The sequence below is a fragment of the Mycteria americana genome, chromosome 6 (genome assembly GCF_035582795.1).
Source record: "Mycteria americana isolate JAX WOST 10 ecotype Jacksonville Zoo and Gardens chromosome 6, USCA_MyAme_1.0, whole genome shotgun sequence".
Lineage (NCBI taxonomy): Eukaryota > Metazoa > Chordata > Aves > Ciconiiformes > Ciconiidae > Mycteria > Mycteria americana.
The window spans coordinates 19458671-19483061 of NC_134370.1; the positions used below are offsets into that span (position 1 = coordinate 19458671).

At 35.4% G+C, this 24391-nt stretch overlaps 1 protein-coding gene across 15 annotated transcripts in view; it reads left to right on the forward strand.

The window, feature by feature from the left end:
* Nucleotides 1-24391, forward strand: part of PLCE1 (phospholipase C epsilon 1) — a 163979-nt gene that overhangs the window by 49194 nt on the left and 90394 nt on the right. For all 15 annotated transcript variants that reach the window (XM_075504833.1, XM_075504828.1, XM_075504832.1 and 12 more), the window contains one exon: nt 23039-23327. In XM_075504833.1, coding sequence (XP_075360948.1) covers nt 23039-23327 — 289 coding nt within the window. The remainder of the gene's footprint in view (nt 1-23038; nt 23328-24391) is intronic.

Consider the following 24391-nt stretch of genomic DNA (forward strand, 5'->3'; position numbering starts at 1 on the left):
ATTTTAAGGTCTTTAGTGATGGACATTTCTGGCAAGGCTATAACATAGGCTTTCCAGTTGGTCTTTGTCAGGTATACAAAGTGCAAGCTAGGCTTCAGTCTGTTTTTCTGAATTCCTCCATAATGGTCTCCTGAATTTTTGTCTTCCTTCCTTCTTACCAGTAATTTTATGAGCTGGAGAGTTCCCATTTATGTTCTTGGAGGAAATAATTTTTCATGGGAATGTTTTTCTCCTTTCACCGATGAGAAGCTTTCCAGGGATGGTTTGGATCAAATCATACAGAATATTTGTGATGAAAAGCATAAGTTACTGGAGCTCAAAACATAGCTCACACTTTCTCAGTGAAAGGACTGGAGTACTTAATGTATTGCAAATGCATGTCTTGGTACAGGCACAGGTTCCAAAATGTCTAAGAAGCTAAAGCCTGTTGGGACAAACCTACACAGACAAATTTCATGAAAGGTATGTGGGAGAACTTGTAACACCAGAGTTCTGCATCTGGGTTTTTCTGCTTTGGGACAGACTTGGCAAGCAGACCAAAGAGTGTAAGTTGGATGTTTTCTTCCTTTTCTCCATGCCCCCCCCCGGCTGTATGCCACTCCTTGCAGATATGCGCTCTCTCCAGTTCCATTCATACAGAGATACAGAGAACTAGAAAGCTAAAGAGATATGTATTTAATGATTTCTAGGAAATATGGAGTTTGCTTCCATGCTATAGCACAAATTTTCTGCTCTTTGCAGTGTCAAAGGTGGTCACTGTGAAATTAAAGCTATTGTAGAATTGACAGGCTCTTAGTTAAGAGGTCATATAGTCAGTCTTCTGCAGAGATGGTTTGTTCTCTTTGGAAGGAGAACAAAGCTGAGTAATAGTGCCTTCACCTTTTTGTCAAGAAAATCCTGCAGCTGGGGAGAATGTCATCTTCTGCTAAAGCAGATTGCACCATTTATGCCTCATGTGCTGGCACAATAAACTCTCAACTGTCATCCCTCAGGCATTTTGCAGTGGTTCATTTACCTAAAATTCCGTGACATTATTGAGAAAACATAGCTTTTCTTCGTTGGACTGGAAGAACAACAAATAACAAAAAAGCTGTTGATGTGGGTTAGGGGGAACAAAGTTGTTCATCTGTTGGATTCCACAGACGAGTGGAATCTCTTGTAAGTTGTTTTATGCTGTTAGGCCCATATGTTGTGGCACTGAAAAATACATGAGAAATGTATTTGACAGGAAAAGCATTTGGTTTTCTTGCTAACCCTGTCCTAAGATGAAGAGAGCAAGAATGTCTTTCTGGTGCCTGACTCCTGACTGGTTTCAGCATGTCAACACTTACCTCGTGTCCTGCGTGCTGTACTTGCAGTTCCTGATGAGATCTTAGAAACACCTCACGCCTGAAAATTTAAGTGAACGTAGAGTTTTCAGCCGCCTCCTCCCAGTCTTTCCTTTTTTTTGTGTAGGGAGGCATTTTAGGGTGCTGTGAATTCAGTTAGTTTGACAAGCCTGTTTGTGTAGAAAAGAATATGTTCAGGACCATGGGGACATGACGATCTTAAATTCAACTGATAGAGAGCATTGCCATTCTATATGTGGAATCTAGATAGTGTTTTGTTCTTCTGCACAAACTCTAAGTCCCCAAAGAGGAAAGAGAACTTCATTGTTTATCTGCCAGAAGTGCACTTAAATTGTATTTGAACAAATCTGTTAGATTTTTGTTTTGTTGGGACTGCCAAGAACAGATTGGCTGTCTTGAAGTATTTCTTTGCATAGTGGATCATGCTGCACATTAAAGAAGCTTAAAAGAGTAAAGCAGTTTCTGTGCTAGATGGTATCAGGGTTCACACTATCTGGATAATGACGTGGTCATAAGCACTTAGAGTGAAGATTTTATTATGGACGCCAGGAGTTAGGAATTTTCAGTTCAAATTGTATCTTTTGCTGAGGCACTTTGTTCTAAATTTTCAAAGACCACTTTTGCAGCGATTGTAGAGGAATAGCTGTGAAAGAATATGAACCTTAGCAGCATATAATATATAGGTAAAGCTACAGATTCTAGAGCTGCTTAGCTAAATCCATTGCATATTTTTAAGCCATAATTTTTTACTTTAGTTGTGTTTCTTATCAATTACATTTTCAAACCCATTTTGCTAACAAATCATTAATGTGTCCTTTAAAACGTCCATAGACTTGAAAATGTTAATACGTTATGAACTAAATGCCCATAGATGTTTGCCGACAAACTTCAAATTTATCTTGGAATATATTCCCTTGTAGTTAAGAAAAGGAATTAAAACTATTTATCCCAACTTTATTATATTCCCTAGTTTTCTTAATTCAGAACAATTGTTGTTCCCCTACTTTACGGTGGAAATAGAAACTGCTGCTGGGACTGGAATTATTATAGTAAAGATGGGCATCTTTTCATTAATATCTCCTATGTAAAAGTGGAGCTATCCATTATGAAGACAACGGTTTCAATGAAGTGAAAGAACAGGTTTGTCATGTAAGATGTCTATTTTCTAAATATTAGCAGGTAGAACATCTGTAGACGTTGCTCTCTGTTTCCAGTAAAACATTTGGCAGGCCAGCTAAGGAAGAATAGCTGGTTTTTGTAACTTGTAGTTGCCAGACATGTATAATGATAGGGGATTTCTTTGAGGAGCTAATCTGTGCTGCAAACCTCAGTGTGGTTAGGAGTGTATCCAACATGTTTTCTGTGGGAGAGGTATCTTTAAATATTTATATGATATGTCTCTATCAAACATTCTCGATTTTGACAGATGCTCTTTGACAAGAGTTAATCAGTAGCTAGAAAACAGAAAGCAGAGTGTATGTACATACTACGTTGTCGTTCTACCTAGAAACACACATTACTGGGCATAAAGTAGGCAAAGAAGAGACTACAGCTGTCCCTCTCACTGACTACCCACACGGACTCTCCTTCCAGCGTACTTTTTCTGTTGCCCTTTTGCTCAGATGTCGTTCATTGATCCCTATTTCCAAGAATGTAATGAAATTGGTGTATGTGGAAGAGGTGCTTACCCTGTCTTTTCATGCTTGGGAATTCCTGTAATGTAAAGACTTCTGTCAGTATTGATACCATGAAAAAGAGTTGTCTTCTAGACGCATCCTTACAGGAAAAAAGAGCCAAATTTTAGAATATCATGTAGTTATGCCTTGTCAAGCAAAAGGACATTGTCCCTGACAATAACAGCTAGGAAATTTCTTCTGGCTTCCAGCACTTGAGGAAATAAACCACAAATTGGTATTAGGGAATTTTGGGTACTAAAACAGGTGTTATAATGTCAAGGCAATACCAGAAAATCAGTGATTAGAGCCAGACAAATTATTTTTTTTCTAAAGAACAGTTCTCCACAGGTAGTTGTTGTATAATATTTAATTATTTTTGGTAAAAGTAAAGATTCTGTAGAAAAATAGATACAACGTATTCCAGAAGGTCTTATTCAACAAAAACATGCATGTGAAATTGTTTTTGCTTCAGTTCTGGAACAGTGAGAAAACTGTATTGTAATGCCAGAGCCTACAGTACTTAAAATGGCTGTGATGTACTGATCTTTGGAGCATTTAATGATGAGGTTTTGTGAATTTTTGTAAAATTTTTTATAGAACTCGGCTATTTCCTGCTATTTTTACATTACTTGCTAGATGACGTGTTATATTTAATAATGATAGTCCTGATAAGTACTATTAGTACAATAATATTAAAACATTTGTTACAGCTTTTTCAGAAATTGTTGTATCTGTTTTCTGTGGATAGGAGAAGTCATGAACAATGGTCTCTGCCGTGCACCCTTTTTCTGTATTTGGTGCTGTCTGTTAATTATTGTAAGAGGACACTGAAGGAAGCTATCAGGTTTTACTGACAGTTGGATATTTTGCATGTTGTTTACTTTCCGGACACTCTAGCATGCAACTGTACCATATCTTTTCATAGTTTTTCTTCTGTGTTAGTTTTTTGATAACCATAAGGGAAGGTATTCTAAAGACAGTAAGGGGTGAGTCATGTTATTTAAAATATGTTCCCAGAAGATATGCAACTGTCGCGTTTACTGCACAGTTTCTTCTACTCAGTGGCTTTCCTACTTTTACCTTATCACCATTACCTTTATCACACATTTCTTTTTTTTTTTTTTTTTCCCCTTCTTCTCACCTATCATTGATTTTCAATCAGTGTTTGTCCACAGATGAAGTTATTCAAGAGCAGTATTTGAGGGTAAACTAAATAGTAACAAGGCCCACTTCTGAGATAAAGTTACCCAGGTTACCAGATACGGATTTATTCAAGTTTATTTGAAGTGTGACCCATTTTAAGGAGTCTTCCTGAGGAGTGTAAGGCCATGAAGCCACAAAATACCCACTGTGCTCTAGTACTTCCATGTTGGCTCCTTCATCTATACTTTAATAGAAAAGAAAATGGATTTGTAAGACTGCTTATTTCAGTTCCTGCATTAGGAAAAATTCTCTTTCATCCACTTCGTGTTCCTCTGCGACCCTCTTAAAGTAGCATACAGTCACCCTTGGAATTTTTAGGTTTGCAAAAATTACTTGTGAAACAGGCCTTTCCTTTCTAAATTGTGCCCCCTTGTGAAGAAATATGGTGGGTCAATAGAAAAGGACATCTGCAGCATTACAGCAGAGCAGTGTGCAGCAACCTCAGCAGTATGCTTGAGAACTGTTTCAAGAGGACAGTAATCAAAAATAATCATCTCGTGTTGATATAATTTGGCTCAAAGTTTTTTTTCCTATTAATCTGCATATTTTCTGCAATAATATAACTGTATTAGTAGCTTAGAGATGAGAAATCTAATGTGGGAAGAATTATTTTACTTCTACTTACTCTCTACAATGAGTTTACATCATGCCAGTGGCATTATTTTCTGTATCTATAAATACATTTCAGAAATTACTTAATTACTAACATTGTAAAATATTTTGTCTATAAATTCATACAATACCAGGAGTCTAAGGCAGTGCTTTCAGATAAATTTAGCATTGCATCATTTCATTTACAGTAATGTAAACACAAACTCCAGTATGTCAGTGAAATTAAATATTAAATATTTCAGATTTTATTATCTGTGTGTCTGTGGTTAAACTAAAATGCTTACGGAGTTTTCACAATGAACAGATTTCCACTGACTGTTGGAAAAGTAGACTTGTAGGAGCTGCAGAGGTGAGGCAGCACCATGTGAAATGCAGCGACAGGATTAAGATTTGGCAATGTACTTCTTTTCTCTCCAGGCTTTTAGGCAGTCTCTGTAGACGAGAACAGACTGTCATCTTGTATTGCTGAAAGCTAACTTGCAGTTTCTGCTTGTGTCTGCTTGTTTCAATTTCTATATGATTTTGTCATTTTTCCTACCAGTTGATATGATATGGATATGGATATGGTGAAACACAAGGGGAAAAGGTATGGTTTATGTAATAGAAAATATGAAAAAGTTTTTCTTACTGCAGGAATAACAGGAAGGCTTTCCTTCTTCAGAAAGAAGAATGTAGTGCTGCAGAAAAATATATTCTTAGTATATTAAGCAGGATATTTCTTACTGGAACATGCTTCTTTTTCAGTCAGTACTTATCCTGCAGATGTAAACAATTAGTAATTTATAAAAGTCAGTGTTGTTTCCTTTTTATTTCAATTAGGCATACTGCATGTGAATGTTTCTAGCTTATTGTGTTTGATTGTAAAGCCACTTACAGAATTTTAGTACTTAAAGTTATAAAACTTGGATGAACTTCTGTCTATTTGTTTGCTTAGTATTCAGTTCTAACTCTATAAATAAAGTAATATAATTACAGGCTTTTCTTTTTCTTACTTTGTTGTTTTGATAAAATACTTAGACACAGTTAATGAAGTCGGCATTAAACCCCCCAATGAATACCTCACTGTTACTGTACATTAATGAAGAAATATTGCATGTGCAGCAAGGATTTATAGAAAATGCTTGCTATTTTTTAGTAAAGTGTATTGAAATCATAAAGTGAATATATAAGATTTGTTTTTTTGAATATTCAGTAAGAATATAAATGAATGCAAATTCTCTACCTGTCATTTCACCCAGTGTAATCAATAGAAAAATGTTCAGTAGAAATACAATCAAGATGGCATTTCATTGTTATGTATGTTTTTATAAATACTAAAAATATTGTTTTGTCTTACTCTCCCATCATATGCACGTGAAACTAAAATTACAAGCAGCTCACTATGCACTAGTGATGATAGTGAGAGAATTGTTTCCTTTTCTCAAACATATGTTGTACTTTTAAATAGTCTGAAAACTGTGTAATGTTCAAGTGTACTGGACTAGTCTTCCAGTAAAGTACTATGTTTCAGGAATTTAAACTATGAACAGTGCTTTCAACTTGGCCCACGCAATTTATTGTGTAGGTTGTTTAATGAGGAATCTAAGTACCTACTTTTAAAAATAACATAATAATGTTCTTTTTTGTACATAAGCTCTGATGATTAGTAAGAGTAAGTTCACTCAGTGAACACAGTCTGTATCTCTGTGACAACTTGTGTCATTTTCACTTATATAGCAGGAGGAGTTTTACCTCTCTGATGCTTTTGTAGTTTAGTGTTGTAGCTGTACTATGTTAAAAGCAAATAGGCTGGGAACCTTATGACAAAGCTTTGAGGCCTTCAGTAAAGGGCCCAAACATCTACTTTTTTCTTTGTGCTGCTATGAAACGATAAAACAAAAGGTAACTGAAGGTTGATACATTACGAATAGTGTTAAAAGTCACGTATACTATCATAATGTCTGGCAGCATTAGGCTGTGGGACTTATTTTCCAAGGAGCTGAATAAATGCATAGGAAGATAAAATTCTTGTTTTAAGGTGTGTACACGTGATAAAAAGGTGAGCTGTGGGATATACAGATATAACATATTATTAAATGACCATATTGATAAGTAGCATGTATGTGAATATGGGGTTTTGCTGATGTATTAGTAAGTCCAGAGGAGTAATGCCCCGTGAATAAAGTAAATACACAGGTAGCCTGTCACGAGACAAAAAAAGAATGACTAGACTAAAATGTTAAATTACAGTCACATAAGTTCGTCAAGCATATATTGAGGGTGCAGAGCTATCAAAAGCATCTTAACTTAGTTTATGGAATAGTATTTGTTTCCATCTTTACTCCTCCTTACTTCTCTATTAATTTTGAGATCCGTGACTCTTAAGAAGGGTCATTTTTGTATCAGTTATTTTAATAATACTAAACTAGTGCCCTAACTTTCCATCTTAAATTTTGATAAGCAACTAAACTTCCATCATTGCTTCATTTTCTGTTTTCATATGGTCTTTGATAGATAAATCTTCATAGGCAGGTTTCATTGTAGAAGAATGTATTAGTACAGTTTGTAGAGTGACTTTTGGAATATAACTCCATTTTAAAATAGATTTTAGAAATACGTGTCCCAGATGGAAATTACTTTTTTTTACCACAGCAATGCCTTTTTCTATGCTAGTATTATAATAGTTTTATATATGTTATGTAGAATTGGGGTTTGATGAGACCTCTGTTACTAAAAGCATATGAAAACTTTACCTTCCATGGGAATAGATTGTCCTTGATATGCTACTGAGAAAATAAGGGTCTGGAAATTCTCTCTGCTTGTTTATCCTGTACTGCAGTAAAGATCCATTAGATCTCTGTAACCTTTTTATAAAGTACTTCTTTCTGTTTTTTGTCCCTGATGCCACCTCAAGTTCTTATCGTAGCACTATTTGAACAAAAAGGCTTCCTGCTTATTCTCAGAATGATGCTACTGTGACAAAAATGCCCTCTAAAGATCTTAACAGTGTATTTGTCAGGTTTAGTGTATTTGAGACTTCAGTAAAATGTTATGCTACTACTAGAGTTTCATGGAAACATGCAGTGCTTTCAAGGTTTTTCTGTTTTATCATAATTATTTAAAACGAGAGAGCAAACAACCATTTTTGCTTGGGAGTTAACTGAAACATCCACTACAAATTTTCCTCCCTCAAGTACATGAATACTTTATTATGTACATGAAAACTTGGTGCAGTTAATTCAAAACAAATCTGTACTCAGCTCTCCCAATACTATTGAAGGGCACTATTTCTCACTAAGATGAAGCTTTTGAAAAAGTTTAAAAAAATCCTGAATTGGGCACGTGTAATTATGGATGAATGAGTCAAAGTTTTTTCAGAACTGGTGTGATGGAATGAAAGAGAAGCTTATAATAGGAATCTAAGTTTTATCCTTCATTTTGAGAGGTTAAGCATATACATAGGTCACTTACGCATGTAATTCGGTGTAATATAATTGCAATTTATAAAAATGATTGCACTGAGCAGAGTGGCTATGAATTTTGGTAAGGAAGCTGTTGTATATACAAAGTTTAGTTGAAGCTAACGCTAAAGCAAAATAAATCTCAGGGATGACTAAACTGTAGTCCCTGGGTCTGTAACAATCCCCAGAGAATAAGGAAAGTTAATTTAAAATATTTTTGTTCTTCTGGTCTTAAGCCAGATGCCTTAAATTCTGAAAATCAAGCCTCAAGTGACATTCTAGTCCAGTGGAAAAAGAAAGGAGAACATATAGTCTGGTCCTGCAGAACCATGTTTACTTCATTAACAACTAAAAAGTGTATTTTAAATACTGAACTTAATGCTCTCTCATTCCCGCTCCCTTGTTCAGTTACTCTCCCTTCCTTACTCGCTCTTATTCTTTCTCTCTTAAAACAAGCATATTTACTTTAAAAAACATCTTTTAAATGTGATGAAAGAATTAGAACTTTTGAAAATTGCAGAACATTAGATTATCTATTTTGTGCATTTCAGGCAAGTAGAACTGAACTGGAAATACAATTAATGAATCATTGTCCTGTCTTTAGATTTTGGAATTGGCTTCCGAAACCCTATTTGGACATAGCAAAATAAACTCATCAATTTTAACGTAATCATAGTGTTACCATCATTTAATGTTTTTAGCAGATTTGGATGAAACTCAAAAACTCTTCCAGTAACATTTACTTCTGTAAATACAGTTTTATTCTAGTATACAGTTGTCTTAATATAAGTAAGGCTATTAGTGTATATTAGGTGTCCACCATCAAAGTTGTAACACAAAATAAAAATATGATGTGAAAATTGAACATACTGTGTCCTGCAGGACAGTTATTTAGTTTAAGGCAGCATTTGAACACACCAGCTGAAAACAAGGAAAAGATGAAATTATTTCTTTAGGTCACTGCATTGTGTATTACCTGTTCATGATGTCGTCTTATCTTAAACTTTCCTAAACTTTAGATACTTTCTACAGATAAAGCACAGTCTTCCTTAGCAGCTAATGACTAGGAAAGATGAACAGTGTTGAATGTACTATGTTACTGATTCAAGATACCGACATCAGTAAAATTGCTTCATTGTACCATGCTGGATAATTGTGATTGCTTAGTTTTAGCCAAAAATGTTCTTCTAAAAATATACAAGTTTTTTTTTTTTTAGGATTGTTATTGAATGTTCATTGTGAGCAGTGATGAATGAAGACTCACTTTTTATCAGTAAATTAAGATTAAATGTGTCATTTAAAAATTAAGTGCAGAGTATCAATATTCTGTTGTTACATTGGGCAAGGAATGGTGCCTTTTCTATTTCTAGGTAATTAAAAAAACCTCTTAAAGTGGAAAATGCCTCTTTATAGAACAAAGTTATTTTGTTTCATGAAATCATGTTCTGTAGCCTGACCTAGAAGTCTATTAAACAATTCAGTCATGAAAACTCTGAGAATTTCCTGGCCCCTAAGTACTATCCAAAATAATCTTATAATTATTCATGTGACCCTATGAACCCAACAGCTGAAGTACAAGCAAACAAATAGGCATGGATTCAGTGTCTACAAAATTAGAAGATGAGAACTAGATTTCCTGTGCTAAAGAAAATGCTCCAAGTTGCTCTTTTATTAGCTATATGCCATGGGTAGGATGCATAAATTTTACAGCTGTAGTAAAATGCCTACTGATCTTTTACAACAGTATCAATTACAATTATTGGTTATAAATGAAAATATTTAGAGATACAACAAGGTTCTGTTGCACTTTACATTTATGTAATACTTATGTTTCTTACTGTAGATCTAAACTGTAGATGGTTTTGGATATATTTGGGAAGATCCGCCTTTCAATATAAATCTGCAATGTGTAGTACAATAAAATCCCAATATGAATCTTTCTTTGATACAAATAATAATAGTGATTGTATAAACACGAAGACAGTTTTATTACATGTACTTTGTCTTTGAGGTTTGACACGTTTAGTCTGAGCTTGAGACCTTGATAAGCAATTCTAAGCAGTTCCTTTAGTCACAGGGATGCAACATCGCACTGTGTAAAAACTGAATTAGCCAGTGCTGTGAACTTTAACCCCTACCATTGATTATCTTTTGACTTTTAATATCAGAGACACAGGAATGGAATAGACTGGATGCTTTCTGAATCAGTTATGTAAGTATGCGTATTAAAATAATATTTAAAAAGAACAGGTAAAGCCAGAGTTTTGCAGAAGTAGTTATAGCTAACTTCGGCAAATAGATAAGATTGTAGTAAGAGGACGACAAACCGAACATTTAAGGGCTGATGAGACATGGTTTTCAACAGCCATAATTTTTAGGTTTTCTGTTTGGTTCTTTGTTTTTAAGATGGTTTTGTTGACAGGAGATCTCTTAAGTTTTTTTCTGTACTGTGGGTTACCCCTCAAACTTACTGTCAATTTGTAGTTCAGAAATATGCAACTAAGCTCATCTTTCAAAGTTGTTTAAATAAATCAGTTCACATGTGTGGGGATGCAGTTATTTTTAAATGTGTGAGTTCTGTGGAAGCCTTTCCTCAAATGGGAAGATTATGGTTGTTAGTAAGGTACAAAACCATACAGATTTCTGCCTGTAGCTGATGTACCTGATTTTTGGTTTGTTTGTTTCTTAGAGAAAATCTAGACTCACTATTCCTCCACATATAGAATAATAGTTGAAAAAAATAGACATGTGGGAAGGAGGCTGTTTAACTCTTTTGATGGGCCAGATGGTGGGTTCCTCTGCATTGAATGCTCGGTGTTCACCTGTCTTGAAAGCGCCTGTCACATCATCAGTGTTTTGGAAATGAAAAAGATGAATGTGATGCCTGTTTGAAACCTTTAATGACCTAATTAAAATAATTTATGTCTACCTTTGAAGAAAGTAAGCCTTTAAGTACGTATTAAATAGAGGTTTTGGTGGCTTCTGTTAGTATTTCTTACTATTTTTTACTTGCATTTGGAAAGCTTAGAGATCCCGTTTTAGTAGTAGCATCCCATTACAGTTTGATGTTCCAAAGACATACAATGAAAGGTGGAATTTGCAATGAAAATGTGCATCTCTCTTGAGTTGAAATTATTCAATCATGGCACATTTAATATTCTAACATCTAAGCAGCTTGACTGTGAATTATTTCAGTCTGCTTTCTGACATGGAGTTTTAATCCTACTTACTGTCTATTTTAGATAATGTACTTAGCTACAGTAAAACTTCTATTCTCTGTTGAAAAGTCAACCTGCTAGTCTTTTACTTGTTTTAAATACTTTTTATAGTATACCTGAGAAGCTTTATATGAATGGAGTATCCTTGTTTTTCATCAGGAAGAGGTGTCAAAAGTAATTATTAAAATATAAAAAAAAGTAATATGATTTTAGAACAAAAGTATGTGTGGTGCTTATACTTTTATGTTAAAAACTCAGTAGACAATTTTGAAAGCTGCTAACTCAAGAAATTCCAATCCATGTGATCAGGTATTCAAAGGCATGACCCACATGAGACTAGTAAAACTATCATCTTCTCAGTAAATAAATAAAAGTGTACATTAGCTTAGTAGTTATGTTTAGAATAGGTAGTTACTTTTAGAATAAAGTTGAAATAACACAGATGTTTGAATAGAGTATATTTAATTTACTTAGTTACTAAGACAGCATATTGTTTGTAAGTGAATTTGTTGATAAAATTTTGGAGGAAGTACATAAGCCCTCATTTAGAAAATAGAAAGAGAATACTGGCTGCACAAAGTATTGACAAAAGTAGAACAGTTAACGGAAATTTAGCTCAGAATACTAAGTTGAGGTGTACTAGAAAAGTATAAAAACTATGATTTAAACTGAGGAAGTTAGCAAGAGAACTTAGTAATCAGATAATTAATTACTATTAAGAAAAATATTTTTTCATGTATACTTTTGTGCCAACAGAAATATAAATAGCTGACCCAGCTGACCAGAAAGTGATATTTTTGGCCTTTTCTGTGTAAGATTACAGAAGTCTCTCTCACTGGCAAGGGCATTTTTTCACATTGCTGAAAAGTGGTGTGAAGAGCTCCTGTGTTGTGTTTGGTGTCATCCTTTAATCTTCTCCTTAATCAAATTGAAATTTCAAGTATTTATGAACAATCTTTCAAATGAGAGTTAATCGATGGCTTTGTCAGCCTCTGTTTTATATCTTAAGATAATTCTTCTTAGTAGTTATTTGGATCTAAAGTATATTACCTGCTATGAGAAGTAACAAGCACTATTTTACTATTCCTTTTCCACTGGACTGACGATTCCTTAAGACCAGGACTTTCTGGGGGTAGAGATGCTGTGGTAAATCTGTGCCCCATTTACATCACACTGCTTTTTCTGTCTGCCAAATCCATGAAGTCCATCTTTCCTTCGGTAATGGCTTTTAAAATAATTAGTACTGTTGCCTTACAGAAATGGAAAATTAGTAAATAATAGCAGCCCAAGTTTTATCAAAAGTGAAAACGACGACTTGTTAGAAGTTTGGGCCTGCTGTCACAATTTCTGGTCATAAGTAAATCCAACTCTCAAGTGTGTTTGTTTTTTTAAAACTGTATCATCATTTTCTTATGATCAGGAATAAAAAGATTTCCCTACTAAAGACATCGGTTATATACCAGGACTGAAGGGGGATGGCTGGTATAATTTCTGAAAAACGTTGAGTTACATTTACGGATTGCTTCTGCAAGACGGTTTGATCCTCATTAAATTCAGTTTCTGCTCCTTGAAATGATCTCATCCTTAACAGGATGCAATTCATAAGAAATATTGGCTGGTGAGGTAATGCACATTCTGTAATTGCAGTTGAAGCTGTAGAAAGTTCACAGAACATCGGTTAATGAATATTAATATTTGAGCACATCTGTGCTTGTTCACTCTTCTGGCAACCTTCCAGCTACCATCAATACTGCTCCCCGTGTTACCAGGGTGAACTCATCTGTTTTCCTGTGTGTCCTCTGCTGCTCTGTGCCATGTTGCCCAGTTACAACTTAATGTGTAAAATTTGATACACAGCAAAAATTGCTGTTGAATAAGTGAGCACTGTTGCTCTGTAGCACAGTACTCTGTCTTGTGCTCTGTCTTGGCACTGTGAAGATCCACATCTTCCTAATCATTGAATAGAGAGCAAAAGTTTGAAAAGCCTTTGAGAACAGACATTGTACCAAGGACATTGACAAGACAGTTGCTAGAAGAGTGACCAAAGGGGAGAGGTCGCTGCAGTGTTTTATCTAAATTGTTAGAACCTGAAGCTCATTTACAGAAAAGCAAAGGAAAACATTTGGGCCTCCCACAGTAACTGTAACACTAGTTGTTGTTAGAAAAGCCATGAGTGAATTAGAATTTGCCCTAAGTATGCTGGAACAAGCATTGACTCCTATGAAGAAGAGGTGCCTGAAGACCATTATTCCTTTCCTGTGATCCGTTCTTTCCTTCAGATGCGTAAGGGGACTGGATGGACTCTGGTGCATGCACCTCATCTGCCAGTCATACACGCCCTGCCCCGGGGAGGGCAACTTCCTTTTGACTCAGTAGATTTATTCCTATTGTAAGGAGAATGTGATAGTATGTGCTAGACTGTATCTTGGCATCGTGTCCATCTGTCTGTCCATGTCCATCCGTCGGCGCCCCCCCCCAGTTTCTGGGCGGTGAGGGCATAACATACGGTGTTTGCTTTTGTAAATTATGCAAGCAATTGTAAATTATGCAGGCAGAGATCTTTTTTAAAATGCACACCATGAAAAAAAAAAACCAACCAAAAAAAAAAACCAACCCCACTCCTTTTTCCTGTGTTTCCTTTCATTCCTCTTTTACCTGCTCCTTCTGTTGACTGCATTCAAAGCATCCTCAATGCAGTGACACTTAAGTTCTTTCTACCTCAGCTATCTACTCAGCAATCTTCCCCTTTGCCTTTCCTGATGCTTCCATGCTGGTCTGCTGCTGCTGCAGTGAACAAAACTTTCCATTTGATGCGTTCTCAAAGTAGTTCCTGATTTTCTTCTTTAGAGTGTCCCAGACAAAAGATGAACACCTGTGAACCACGCCACCCTGAACGTGCCTGAACCACCCTATAGTAAATAGTGCATTTGTCAAGTACTGGGCAAAATTGTAGTGGTATTAATTACTGTGTGTATGTATTTTGAGCAAGGTCTTCTTCCCGCCCCCCCAAGACAACAGTATTCCTAGTATGTTATGAGGTATGCTTCAGATTGTACCGTGGCACTGTATTCTCTTATTTTCTAGGCATTTTTTCAAATACAAAATAGCATTTCAGCAGTCTAGGGATATTTTAAAGAATTTTTCCATTATGAAAATTAGCATCTCACCAGTCAGGATATTCTGTTTAAGCACCATGTGAAAATACATAGGGAGAGCAAGATATGAGCAAATTAAGATGTAGAGGACACTGTTAACCCCTGATGTTCTGAACAGTCTTTGCACAATTGCATATATTTCACTGCAAATGTGTGTTTATAGCTCCAGCTTTCTTGCTGATGAGTTGCTACTGCAACTCTGAGATTACCTGCATAGAGATCTCCCGAGGCTATTCTTTGTCATCCTGACATGCTGTAGGAGATGGTGGCCATGTCACACTGTGCCAAAACAGTCCTTTATTGCTGTATCTTGAACACAAATGCAAGCCTGCACCAAAAGTTCCTTCAGGTGATGACAGTTCTTTTTCTCCTGTTGGTAAAGCTGCAGGCAGACTAGATGGCAAGTGCCATTGCTGGAACTGCTCAGTTCTGCTTTGCAGGGCAGTTGTTGGCTTCCAGAACCAACTGAAGGGTGAAATTCAAATGCATCTCCAAAAACTGTTAAGTATGAAGAAGGGCATTATGATATATAACACTTTTTTTTTTTTTTTTTTTTTTTTTTTAATCTGGGATGGTTGTTAATACTTTAAGAATGTTGTCTGTTAGCCAAAAAAGATGGATCATGAGATGCTGGGAGAGGATTCGTGGGAATTTTTGAGTTTGACCCCAACTTGGAAAACTGCAGTTGCTTCCAGATAGCTGTTTCCAGATTTGCCACAGTGCACCTAGGGAGAAACTCTGCAATAGAGTGTCATGACAAACAAGAAATCAGAGAAGCTCAGGATAAGTAGTGAATCTCATGCAAATTTAAGTGGCAGTACAATTTACTAAAGCTTGTGGATGACTATTTGTCATCATCCACTTCATCTTGAATAGTAAATTAGGAATGGAATTTAATTGACCACAGATTTTTATCCCTTGCTCTGCTTGTAAAATGCTAGAACTTAGTAAGACAAGTAGCCAAAAATTTGATCGGCTGTTCTGGTGTGTGCTTATTTGGTCACAGGCTGCTGAGTTCCACCAAGAAGATAATGTTCTAACAGTCCCCAAATGTCCAACTTTTGTACTCCAAACACTGAAAAATACTTACAAAAAAGCTCAAATGAGTTCAGTTTCTCAAAAGGGTTTCTGAAGGCCTCACCTATTTGATTGCTAATGTGAACAAGATGTGTCAGTGAACAGAGCTAAGAAATAGTCCTAACAGAACAGACCTTCCAGCTGTTCAGAGCATCATCTCTGTCAAACACAGTAACTTCCTTCAGCTTTGAACAACCTGCATAACTGAGATATGGGGCTCTGGCATGTCTTCTTGAGAATCTTAAGTACATGACAGGAAGAAAGACAGATATATACACTGTTCTAGACATAACAGACAATGCATTCAGTTTTTAATGTATTTCAGTTCTCATCATTGATGACGTTAATCAAAAATTGTTATAACCAATTCAGTTTTAGAAAGTCCAATTAAAGATTTCCTTCTTCCTGAAAATCAGGAAAGTATACATACTAAACTTGGAGCAAGCCATTCTTTTTCTTCTATGAAAGTCATGGTCAATCTTTGATCTTTTTGAGTGCAGGACATTTGCAGTGATACACATTTGAACCCAATACCTGATCACCTCCAGTCTCACCTGCTGTTATTTTCTTTATTTTTTAATAGTAATTTTGTAGCTGGAACCCTTGAAATCCATACTTAATGCGTAGTAACATGAAGCTTCGGTCCTGAAACAGACAGATGGTGTAAAATTGTCCAAAGTATGGTAAATTTATCGATTTGTTTAAAAAAAAAAAAAAAAAAAAGTATATATTTGCAATTTTGCCAAAGATTTGACTTTTTGCAGGGGAAGTTTGAGATGCAGTGAAGTTGCATACAGATGTTTGTTAACTTGCTGTTCAATATTAAGTATTTTTTCTTTTAGGTATGTCTTTCAACTGCATTTTCATGCAATTTAAGTAAAATATCTTCCAAGATTTTAATTGGTGACTTTAGCAGTAACGATAGAAAATACGATACAACCATTTTTGCTGTAGCTTTTAAAGTTTTCTTTTATTAAAAGAGTTTCTTTCCCTTGGCATTGCAATCATCCATCTCTACAGAATCTGATTTCTTGCTGTCTCCTTAACCAAATTTTGTAGTGCATTTCTCTGCAGAGATGCCTGAGCTTTATGAGAGCACAGAGAGGAAGTTGATGAAGGAAGCACTTTAACTAGATTCTGTAGTGCTGTAAGCAATAAGCATGCACAAGCAAGTAAGCCCTCTCAGAAATGGCATCTCTGACAAACACAGTGCTGAGAAACAGGTAATCTGTTTGGAGCTAACTGAGGTCAGAAAGCTGCAGTGCTTTTCTGGAGCTGGCCTTCAGAGCACCATCCAAGTGTCTTTGTACCTGTAGTGTTTACTCGGACTAGATAATTGCAAATGAAAAGAGGAGAATTAACTGTACAAAATAGTGTGATTCATTTCTGTTTATGCACAGCAGGAATTATTTTTGAAAGTATGAGCTAGATTAAAAACAAGGTCAGTAATTATTTTGTATTGGTTTAGAAATCTGTATGCGTTCACATGACCTGACTAAATCCCAGATCAGTGGCAGACCTTTTTTCATAGATTGGTCTGCTTTTCAGCATTTCTGCAGATCCCAGTTGACAGTTGTTTGTTCCAACATCTTTGAAAATCAAGTCATTAGCAACTCAGCATTGTTCGGAGAGTAATTGTCTGGTTCTTTGACAGTGAACTAGATCAAGGGATAACTGTTAATTAAGTCCAAAGTGTTTGTAGCTAAAAGAAATGCTCCTTGGACTATGGCCTCACTCCTGTTTAAACAGAATAATGTTGGGTGGTATTTTGAGATTAATGAGGTGAACAATTTTTCAGGTAAGAATGTTGGGAAAAGTAATTTATTAATAGGAATTTCATTAGGAAATTTGTTCATTGCCACTTTTAAAATAATACCATTTTTTCAAAAGGCAACAGTAGTAAGGAGCAATAGGAGAATATTCTTTCATTTTTGTTTAAAAAAAACCCCCAACACCACAACATCCTTAGAAGAAACTGGCCAGTGACAAGTGCTGGCTCTAGGTAGGCAACATCTTTATAAAAAAGCATTTCTTACTCCATTCTGCATTTGTACTTTAGCAGTGATCTTGAAACATCATGGGTTAATCAGTGTGGGTATGGTCATAACCTGAATGAGATAAACCTGAGAAAATCCAAAATCCTTCAGAAAAGGATAGGACTATCAGAATCACCTCTTTTTAATTTTATTAAATAAACACTCTGAAGTGTGATGCTGGAGTGCCATTTTGGAAGACATAAAACTGCAGTATTGACTAACTGCATTAACGCCTGATTCTTTTGTTCTGAGCAAATTCTCATTCTGGTAAGTGTGTTTCTTCTTTCAGCCCCTTTCCCCTCCACCCAAGTTCACTTTACATATTCCTTTCTTTCTGCCCAAAGTGCTTTTTTCATAGCAGACTGCTGATGTATTGCATGCTATAGATATTTGAATTACACTGTTGTGGAATAAATACATGTAAAAGCAATTGGATCGGTCCTTGGTCATGACTTCCAATAGATCACTGTTAGCTTCATTTGGTCGATATTAACGAGGGTTTTCTTCTGAAAAACCTGTAGTGCCAAAATGAAAAATCACCATCAGAATTTCCTCAGTTTAATGACATTTTTCTTGGAATAGACCAAATTTGGAAAGAGCAGCATTTCCTGTGATGTTATTAATTGTGTTTAAGCTCATACGTTCTATAAAATTTTCGTGTTTTCAAAGGAGGTATTTAAGTGATCTTCAAGACATACCACCCTGAGAGTTATCACTTGTTAATATACCAGTCTGGTTTACAGGCATTTAAAATTGCTTTAAAAATGTGCAACAAATGAAGGCTTTGTGTCGCACGAATGCTGCACATGGGCTGTCGGCAGCCCTCCATAATAGAAACGGTCTGTAGGTAAACAGCCAGGAAATCAGACCGAAATGCACGGTACCAACCGAGCATATATATAAACACACACACCCCTCCTACATTTCAGTGTTTCATTTTGATCATCCAGGATATATCGATGGAGGTTTTTTAGAAAGAGTTTGGACAGAAACAATGCAATGGATTATGAAAGCCCCATTAGGGCCTATTTTCTGTTATTTTTATGGCATAGTAGCAATAAGCATAATTTTTCATGGCTGTTCTTTACAATGAACTTTTTGGGTACGCATATTCTTTATTATTATAATAAAGTTAGAGAAATTAAGCCTGCTTCCTAATAACAGCAATCTTTGGTTGGTTCTTAATTCCAATTTCTGGGTTTCATATGCGCCGAGCAGCTGCTAAATGTTTGGCAAAATGATAACATTCCCCAGGTTCTAAGCTAAATACCTGAGGCAGAAAAAACATGAAAAGAGAAACAGAAGGTTAGAGTAAACAGGAAGAGACACATGTAAGTTTATGTAAGAAATCAGAACAATTCTGTTTATGAACTTCTATATCCAATATTTCCAGTACAACAGTACCCGTGAACTCCAGCTTCATTTTGGGGGAATATCTGTCATAAACTGTAGGGCTAAGAATGGCTATGGTGGTTAGGTTTCTGCCACTTTCATGTAGTAAACCTACAGTAATGTGCGTGGAGAAAAGGACATAATGCAATTTGCAATTGTAGTGATGATTAAACAGAAGAAAAGACTGTAAGAGAAAAATGCAGAATAGTTTCAAAGCCAGCATGAGTTACTTGTTCTTATAGTTATTTTTAAAGAATATCTTAACAAAATATGTCTGTTGTCACTGTAAGAAAGTTTTATTGCCTGAAGGTTATCAATAAGTTAACTTGCAGATACCATTCTAAGTTACTAGAAGCAAAACTGAGGTTTTTTTTAAAGTAAAGTTTTGGTGATTTATTGCATATGTTATGTTATTAAGAGCTGAAAGATCTATTTTGTTTCCATTTATTTTCCAAATATGGACTTGGTTGTAAAACTACAAGGATGGAATTCTGCCTGAATTTCATCTTTATTTTAATGCTAATTTTCATTTTTTAGTTGGAGGACATGTTTTTCTTCTGTAGTCTTCTGGAAAATTTTATGTTGCAAGTAATTTTTATATTCTTTTTACTTACCATTAAAATCTGTTTAAAAAATAGAAGAAAGTAAAAATCTATCAAAACCATAGTATACTTTCATTGGAATAATGCTGTATTAGTATATGGAGTGACCTATTTCAGCTCACTTCTTATTTTAAAAGTATCGTGGGGGAAAAAAAAGCGAGAAAAGAAAAAGTATTAGAATGTATGCTTTTATTGTCTAAAGTAAATCTTGAGGTACTGTAGTTGCATATAAATTTTACCATTTACATGTTTGCTCATTACAGTGGTATAGGTAAGAAAGTTCACCTTAAACTCCTTCCTGTCAGTGTCAGTACTTTGCACTACTTAAAAAGAAATTTGAAGTACATTTAATATTGCAACGCTTTTAGATCCAGGTAGTATCCTCAGTTTCTTGTGAATTACTGCTCAATACGTAGCCTGTGAGATACTGCAGCATCAGACTGCAGATGGCTTTGAAATCTTTAATTTGATGTGGAAGGCAAAAGTGAATCAGGAGCGATACGCTCGTGAATCATTGTTTTTTGGTAGGCAGCTGTCAGTTTAGTGCTGTATTTTACTCTTTTTGGTTCACATTCATTTTTAATGACATTAATCATTCTTTGGTAGTGATATAGATCCATATAACTACATCTGCCACGATGAACTGCAAGCCCTGGCTTGGAATCAACTTTTTTGTCTTCCAGGCAAGATTAAGTTTCCCCAATTGTTTGGTGCAATCTCACTGAAAGGTGGTTTTCCCTATCAGTTACCTGAGGCATATGTTCCTATTCTGATTGTTTCAGTTCTTTTCAGTGGCTGATAAGTATACACATTGTAAGTCTGTATTTTTTCATAACCTCATCTGTGTACAGCAAAAGTAACAGATTCAGAGCTTTAACACATCAAAACAAACAGTATTTGAAAATGTTATATGAAGCGCAGAGTCTTTGGAGACAGCTAGTGCCCTGAAGTCTACTTTATACACAAGAGATTAACACCATTATTCTATGTATAATCTCTCCAGCAAAACAGTCGCCTATTTCTGTCAACAAATGGTTTCTTTGCTTTGGCAGCTGAAAGAAATTTTAGTTGTGTAGGCAACAGAACATGCCTTTATAAGTTGCAGAACCCAATTTGAAAAATATTTTGGAAGGTAACTGCAGTTTTGAGAAGTTAACTTATTTTCATTAACTAAATATTTTTTTAAACAAGCTAAAAAGACTAATCATGTCTGCTACATGTGACACACTCACGATCCATGCATAAGGTGGGTTCACTATTTTACAGTACACCTTTTGGAAAGGTGAGTTGTATGCACATCCCACTGTTCCTCACAGACACTTACCTGATTAAAAGGTCTGCGCTTATCCTATCCCGAGAACGTGCACTCCAAGAGTACATTTTCTTTCTGAATAAAGGTGGAGATGAGCAGGGTTCTTACTGAGAGTCTATGAGTCCATAAAACTGTTGTATACCAACGAAAAGAAGGTAAAGAGGCTCAAATAATGGTTTAATATTTCTAGAAGCCTCAGACCAAATAAATTTTGGAAAATTTGCAGGGAGGGCAAAAAAAAAAAAAAGAAGATAGATACCACAGCATTTCACTGTGTAATGAATCACAGAAGCCATATTTCTAATGTAATTGAGTTACAGAAGTTAGTCAACATGTGAAAGATTTTTTTAAAAAAAATTATATTAATAAATGTCAGTGCTCTTTTTCAAATAATTGAATTACTTTACTAGTTAAATTATTATATTTTGAATAAAATTTTACTGTTTTCCCCAAGAAATTTTTAATACAAAAATGAAAGCTAAGAAATACGTACTTTAAATATTGCATTGTATTTGATTTTCTGGTTTATGGGAAAAAAATAAATAAGAAGTAAACAATTTGCCAAATTTTGAATTTAGTAGCTGAATCAAAGCTTCTGCTATTCTCAATTTCTTTACCTAGATGAAAGAATTACATCATCATTCACAACTTCTGTTTGTAGAGGGTGAGATACCTCATGGGAGCAGGGCATTTGAACCCTCCTCACTTGCATGGCAGTGTAAACGCAGGTCTTAGGGCAGAAGTGGGCACGCGTGCAGTGCCCTGTGCCGAGAGCTGCTTCCCTCCATGGTTACATGGCTGGGCATGTATGTGTCCTGTGGTGAGGGTGCCAGTGCCTCTGACATGTGGTGTGCACAGACTGTGCAAACAGTTTCTTATCATTTGACTGAGCACGTGCGTGCTTGCATCGTAGGACTGGATGCGATTTTTGCCATGTTGATGGATAGCCGTGTTTTGTTTATATGTGGGGAAGGATGGCAACAAGAAACAAACCGTTAACCACAAAAACCGGTCGTTAAGTCATCAGCTTATTTCTTGTGCACATCTAAGGACTGATGGGGAACAACCCCATGAAAATTGTCTCGGCGACTGTCATGGTGACAGTTGTAGTGACCTTTCCCTATGTTAATTTTTAGTTTGATAGTTTACACTTTCTAATTACAAAGCACACATCATTGAAACAAATTATTAATGTTAATCAGTAAGTCAGCATCCAAGAATGCAAAGAATCAAGTCTCTCCTTGTATACTAAATGAAAAGATTTCTTCCAGATTCTTGCTTTGATCAGTAGACTCTTTTAAATAAGCAAACATTACTTAGTTGCTAAGCCACTGACTGAAGTTCATTAGTGTGTTAGCACAAATATTGGAAAAAGAGTACTAAACCAATATTAGATAGAGGACCTGTGCGTAGGCTGGAAGTAATGCAATGAACGTGACACCAGAACATTTTGAAAGATTGCTCACAGTGATTAAAACCATTTCTGTTTGCAAAAACCCGCCCCACTCAGCAAGAAAAAGTGCAAACCCTGGGTAGATCTGTTTTTCTGCTACTGATAGCTCTAAGACTTTACTGAAAGTACAATAGATTTAATAGTCTTATAAATAATTTTGTGCATATTCTTTTATTTTAGATGTTGACCAGATGTATTAATGTGGCATTCTTTTATCTAATGGTGATCCTTAAAACTGGTTTTCATTAGGATGCTTTTAACCATAGATTGAAAGCCAGAATGCCATCTTATTTAAATAGCCTATTTGGGAACCCAACTCAAAATCTTCACGAATCAGTTTTGGATTCATAGATATTTCAGGTTTAATGCATAAATGTAGTGTTTTAACACAGTGCCTTTTTTGCAGAGGCCGTTGAACTTTACAAGAAATCGTGCTAGTTTGGAATTTTTTTATGTTCAGTTTATTATCTTAAGCAAATGAACTGACAGTTCATGCTTTTGCATTCTTCACAGATCTTCAATACAGTGAGAGAAGAAGAAGCAGCAGAAGATATTTTTGAATATTTTCCTCATCTTCTGAGAAAGCTCCCAACGTTTGATACAGAGTGTATATGCAAAGGTGATGGTTTTTGTGTAAAACCATGTGTAACAGGTGCTTACTGTCAATACCGTGCCACTTTACAGAGGACTGCACTCTCTAACTATATAACTGGTGCTTTACTAGAAGCAACTACATCATTAGGAGCAAGAAGTGGTCTTTTAAATATCTTCGGAGGATCAACTGGAAGAACAATGCTTAAAGGTAATGAAAATTTAACTTTTTGAACCCTGTCCACTTTAAATATAAGGTGTATTGCAAAATATATAATACTGTATAATATTCTGTAGTTTATATACTCATATATGAAGTTAACAGATAAAAAAGATTTTCATGTTTTCAAATATTTGCCTTTGCAATCATTATTTGTCATAATGACTAGCTATGTTAGTTTAATAAAGTAAAAACGCATGCAAAACTGAAAAGATTCTTATTACAAAACCAGACACCTTTCAGGTTTTTTTTCTTTTTAGATGTGTTCCTGTCTGCATCCAAAGTTAATGTCTAAGCCATTGTTGTTAGGGTGTTCCTTTGTATAGTATTGCTCATTTACCAAGCGCTCCTGCTCATGGGCTGACTTCGTTCAGGACTTGAGAAAGGAGTATATACTCTACTTGGTTATTATTGTTGTCATTATACAACTAGCTGTAAGCATAGCACTGTGTGGTAAGTACGTACAATTAATTACTGATTTGTTGTTGGTCTTCTCCTGGATCCATCATGTTTCTAGTATTGGATCATTTCAAATAAAGTGGGTATTGTCTATGTGGAAAATGCCTATTGGAGGATGGACGTTACATACTAACTTTCCATACTGATCATCTTTGTTGCAATAAGAATACCATTATGTGATTTAATTTGGTCAGTTTTGGAAGTTAAACAGGACAAAGGCATTCTTGGTACAAATTCATTGCATTAAAACAGGGTTTTGTACAGAATAGTAACTGCATTTTAAATTAATTTTTAATTAATGCCTACAATATTTGCTAAGGTACTCAAGCGTTTGAGGTTTTATCATCATCTGATATACTGTAACAAAAGGAGGTAGTATCTCAGTTGTACAGTTGCAGAACTGAAGCATGTGGATATTATGGCTTGCCCAAAGTTTTACAGGAGTATGACAAAATCAGTATAGAATTCTCAGTGCAGTTCCTTAACTAGTGCAGATACTGACCTCATTTTTACAGACAAATAATGATACTGTTTGTGCTCAGATCAGGTTGTCTTATTTTTATACCAAAGAGTGGCCCTTTCTAGTTTTAATTAGT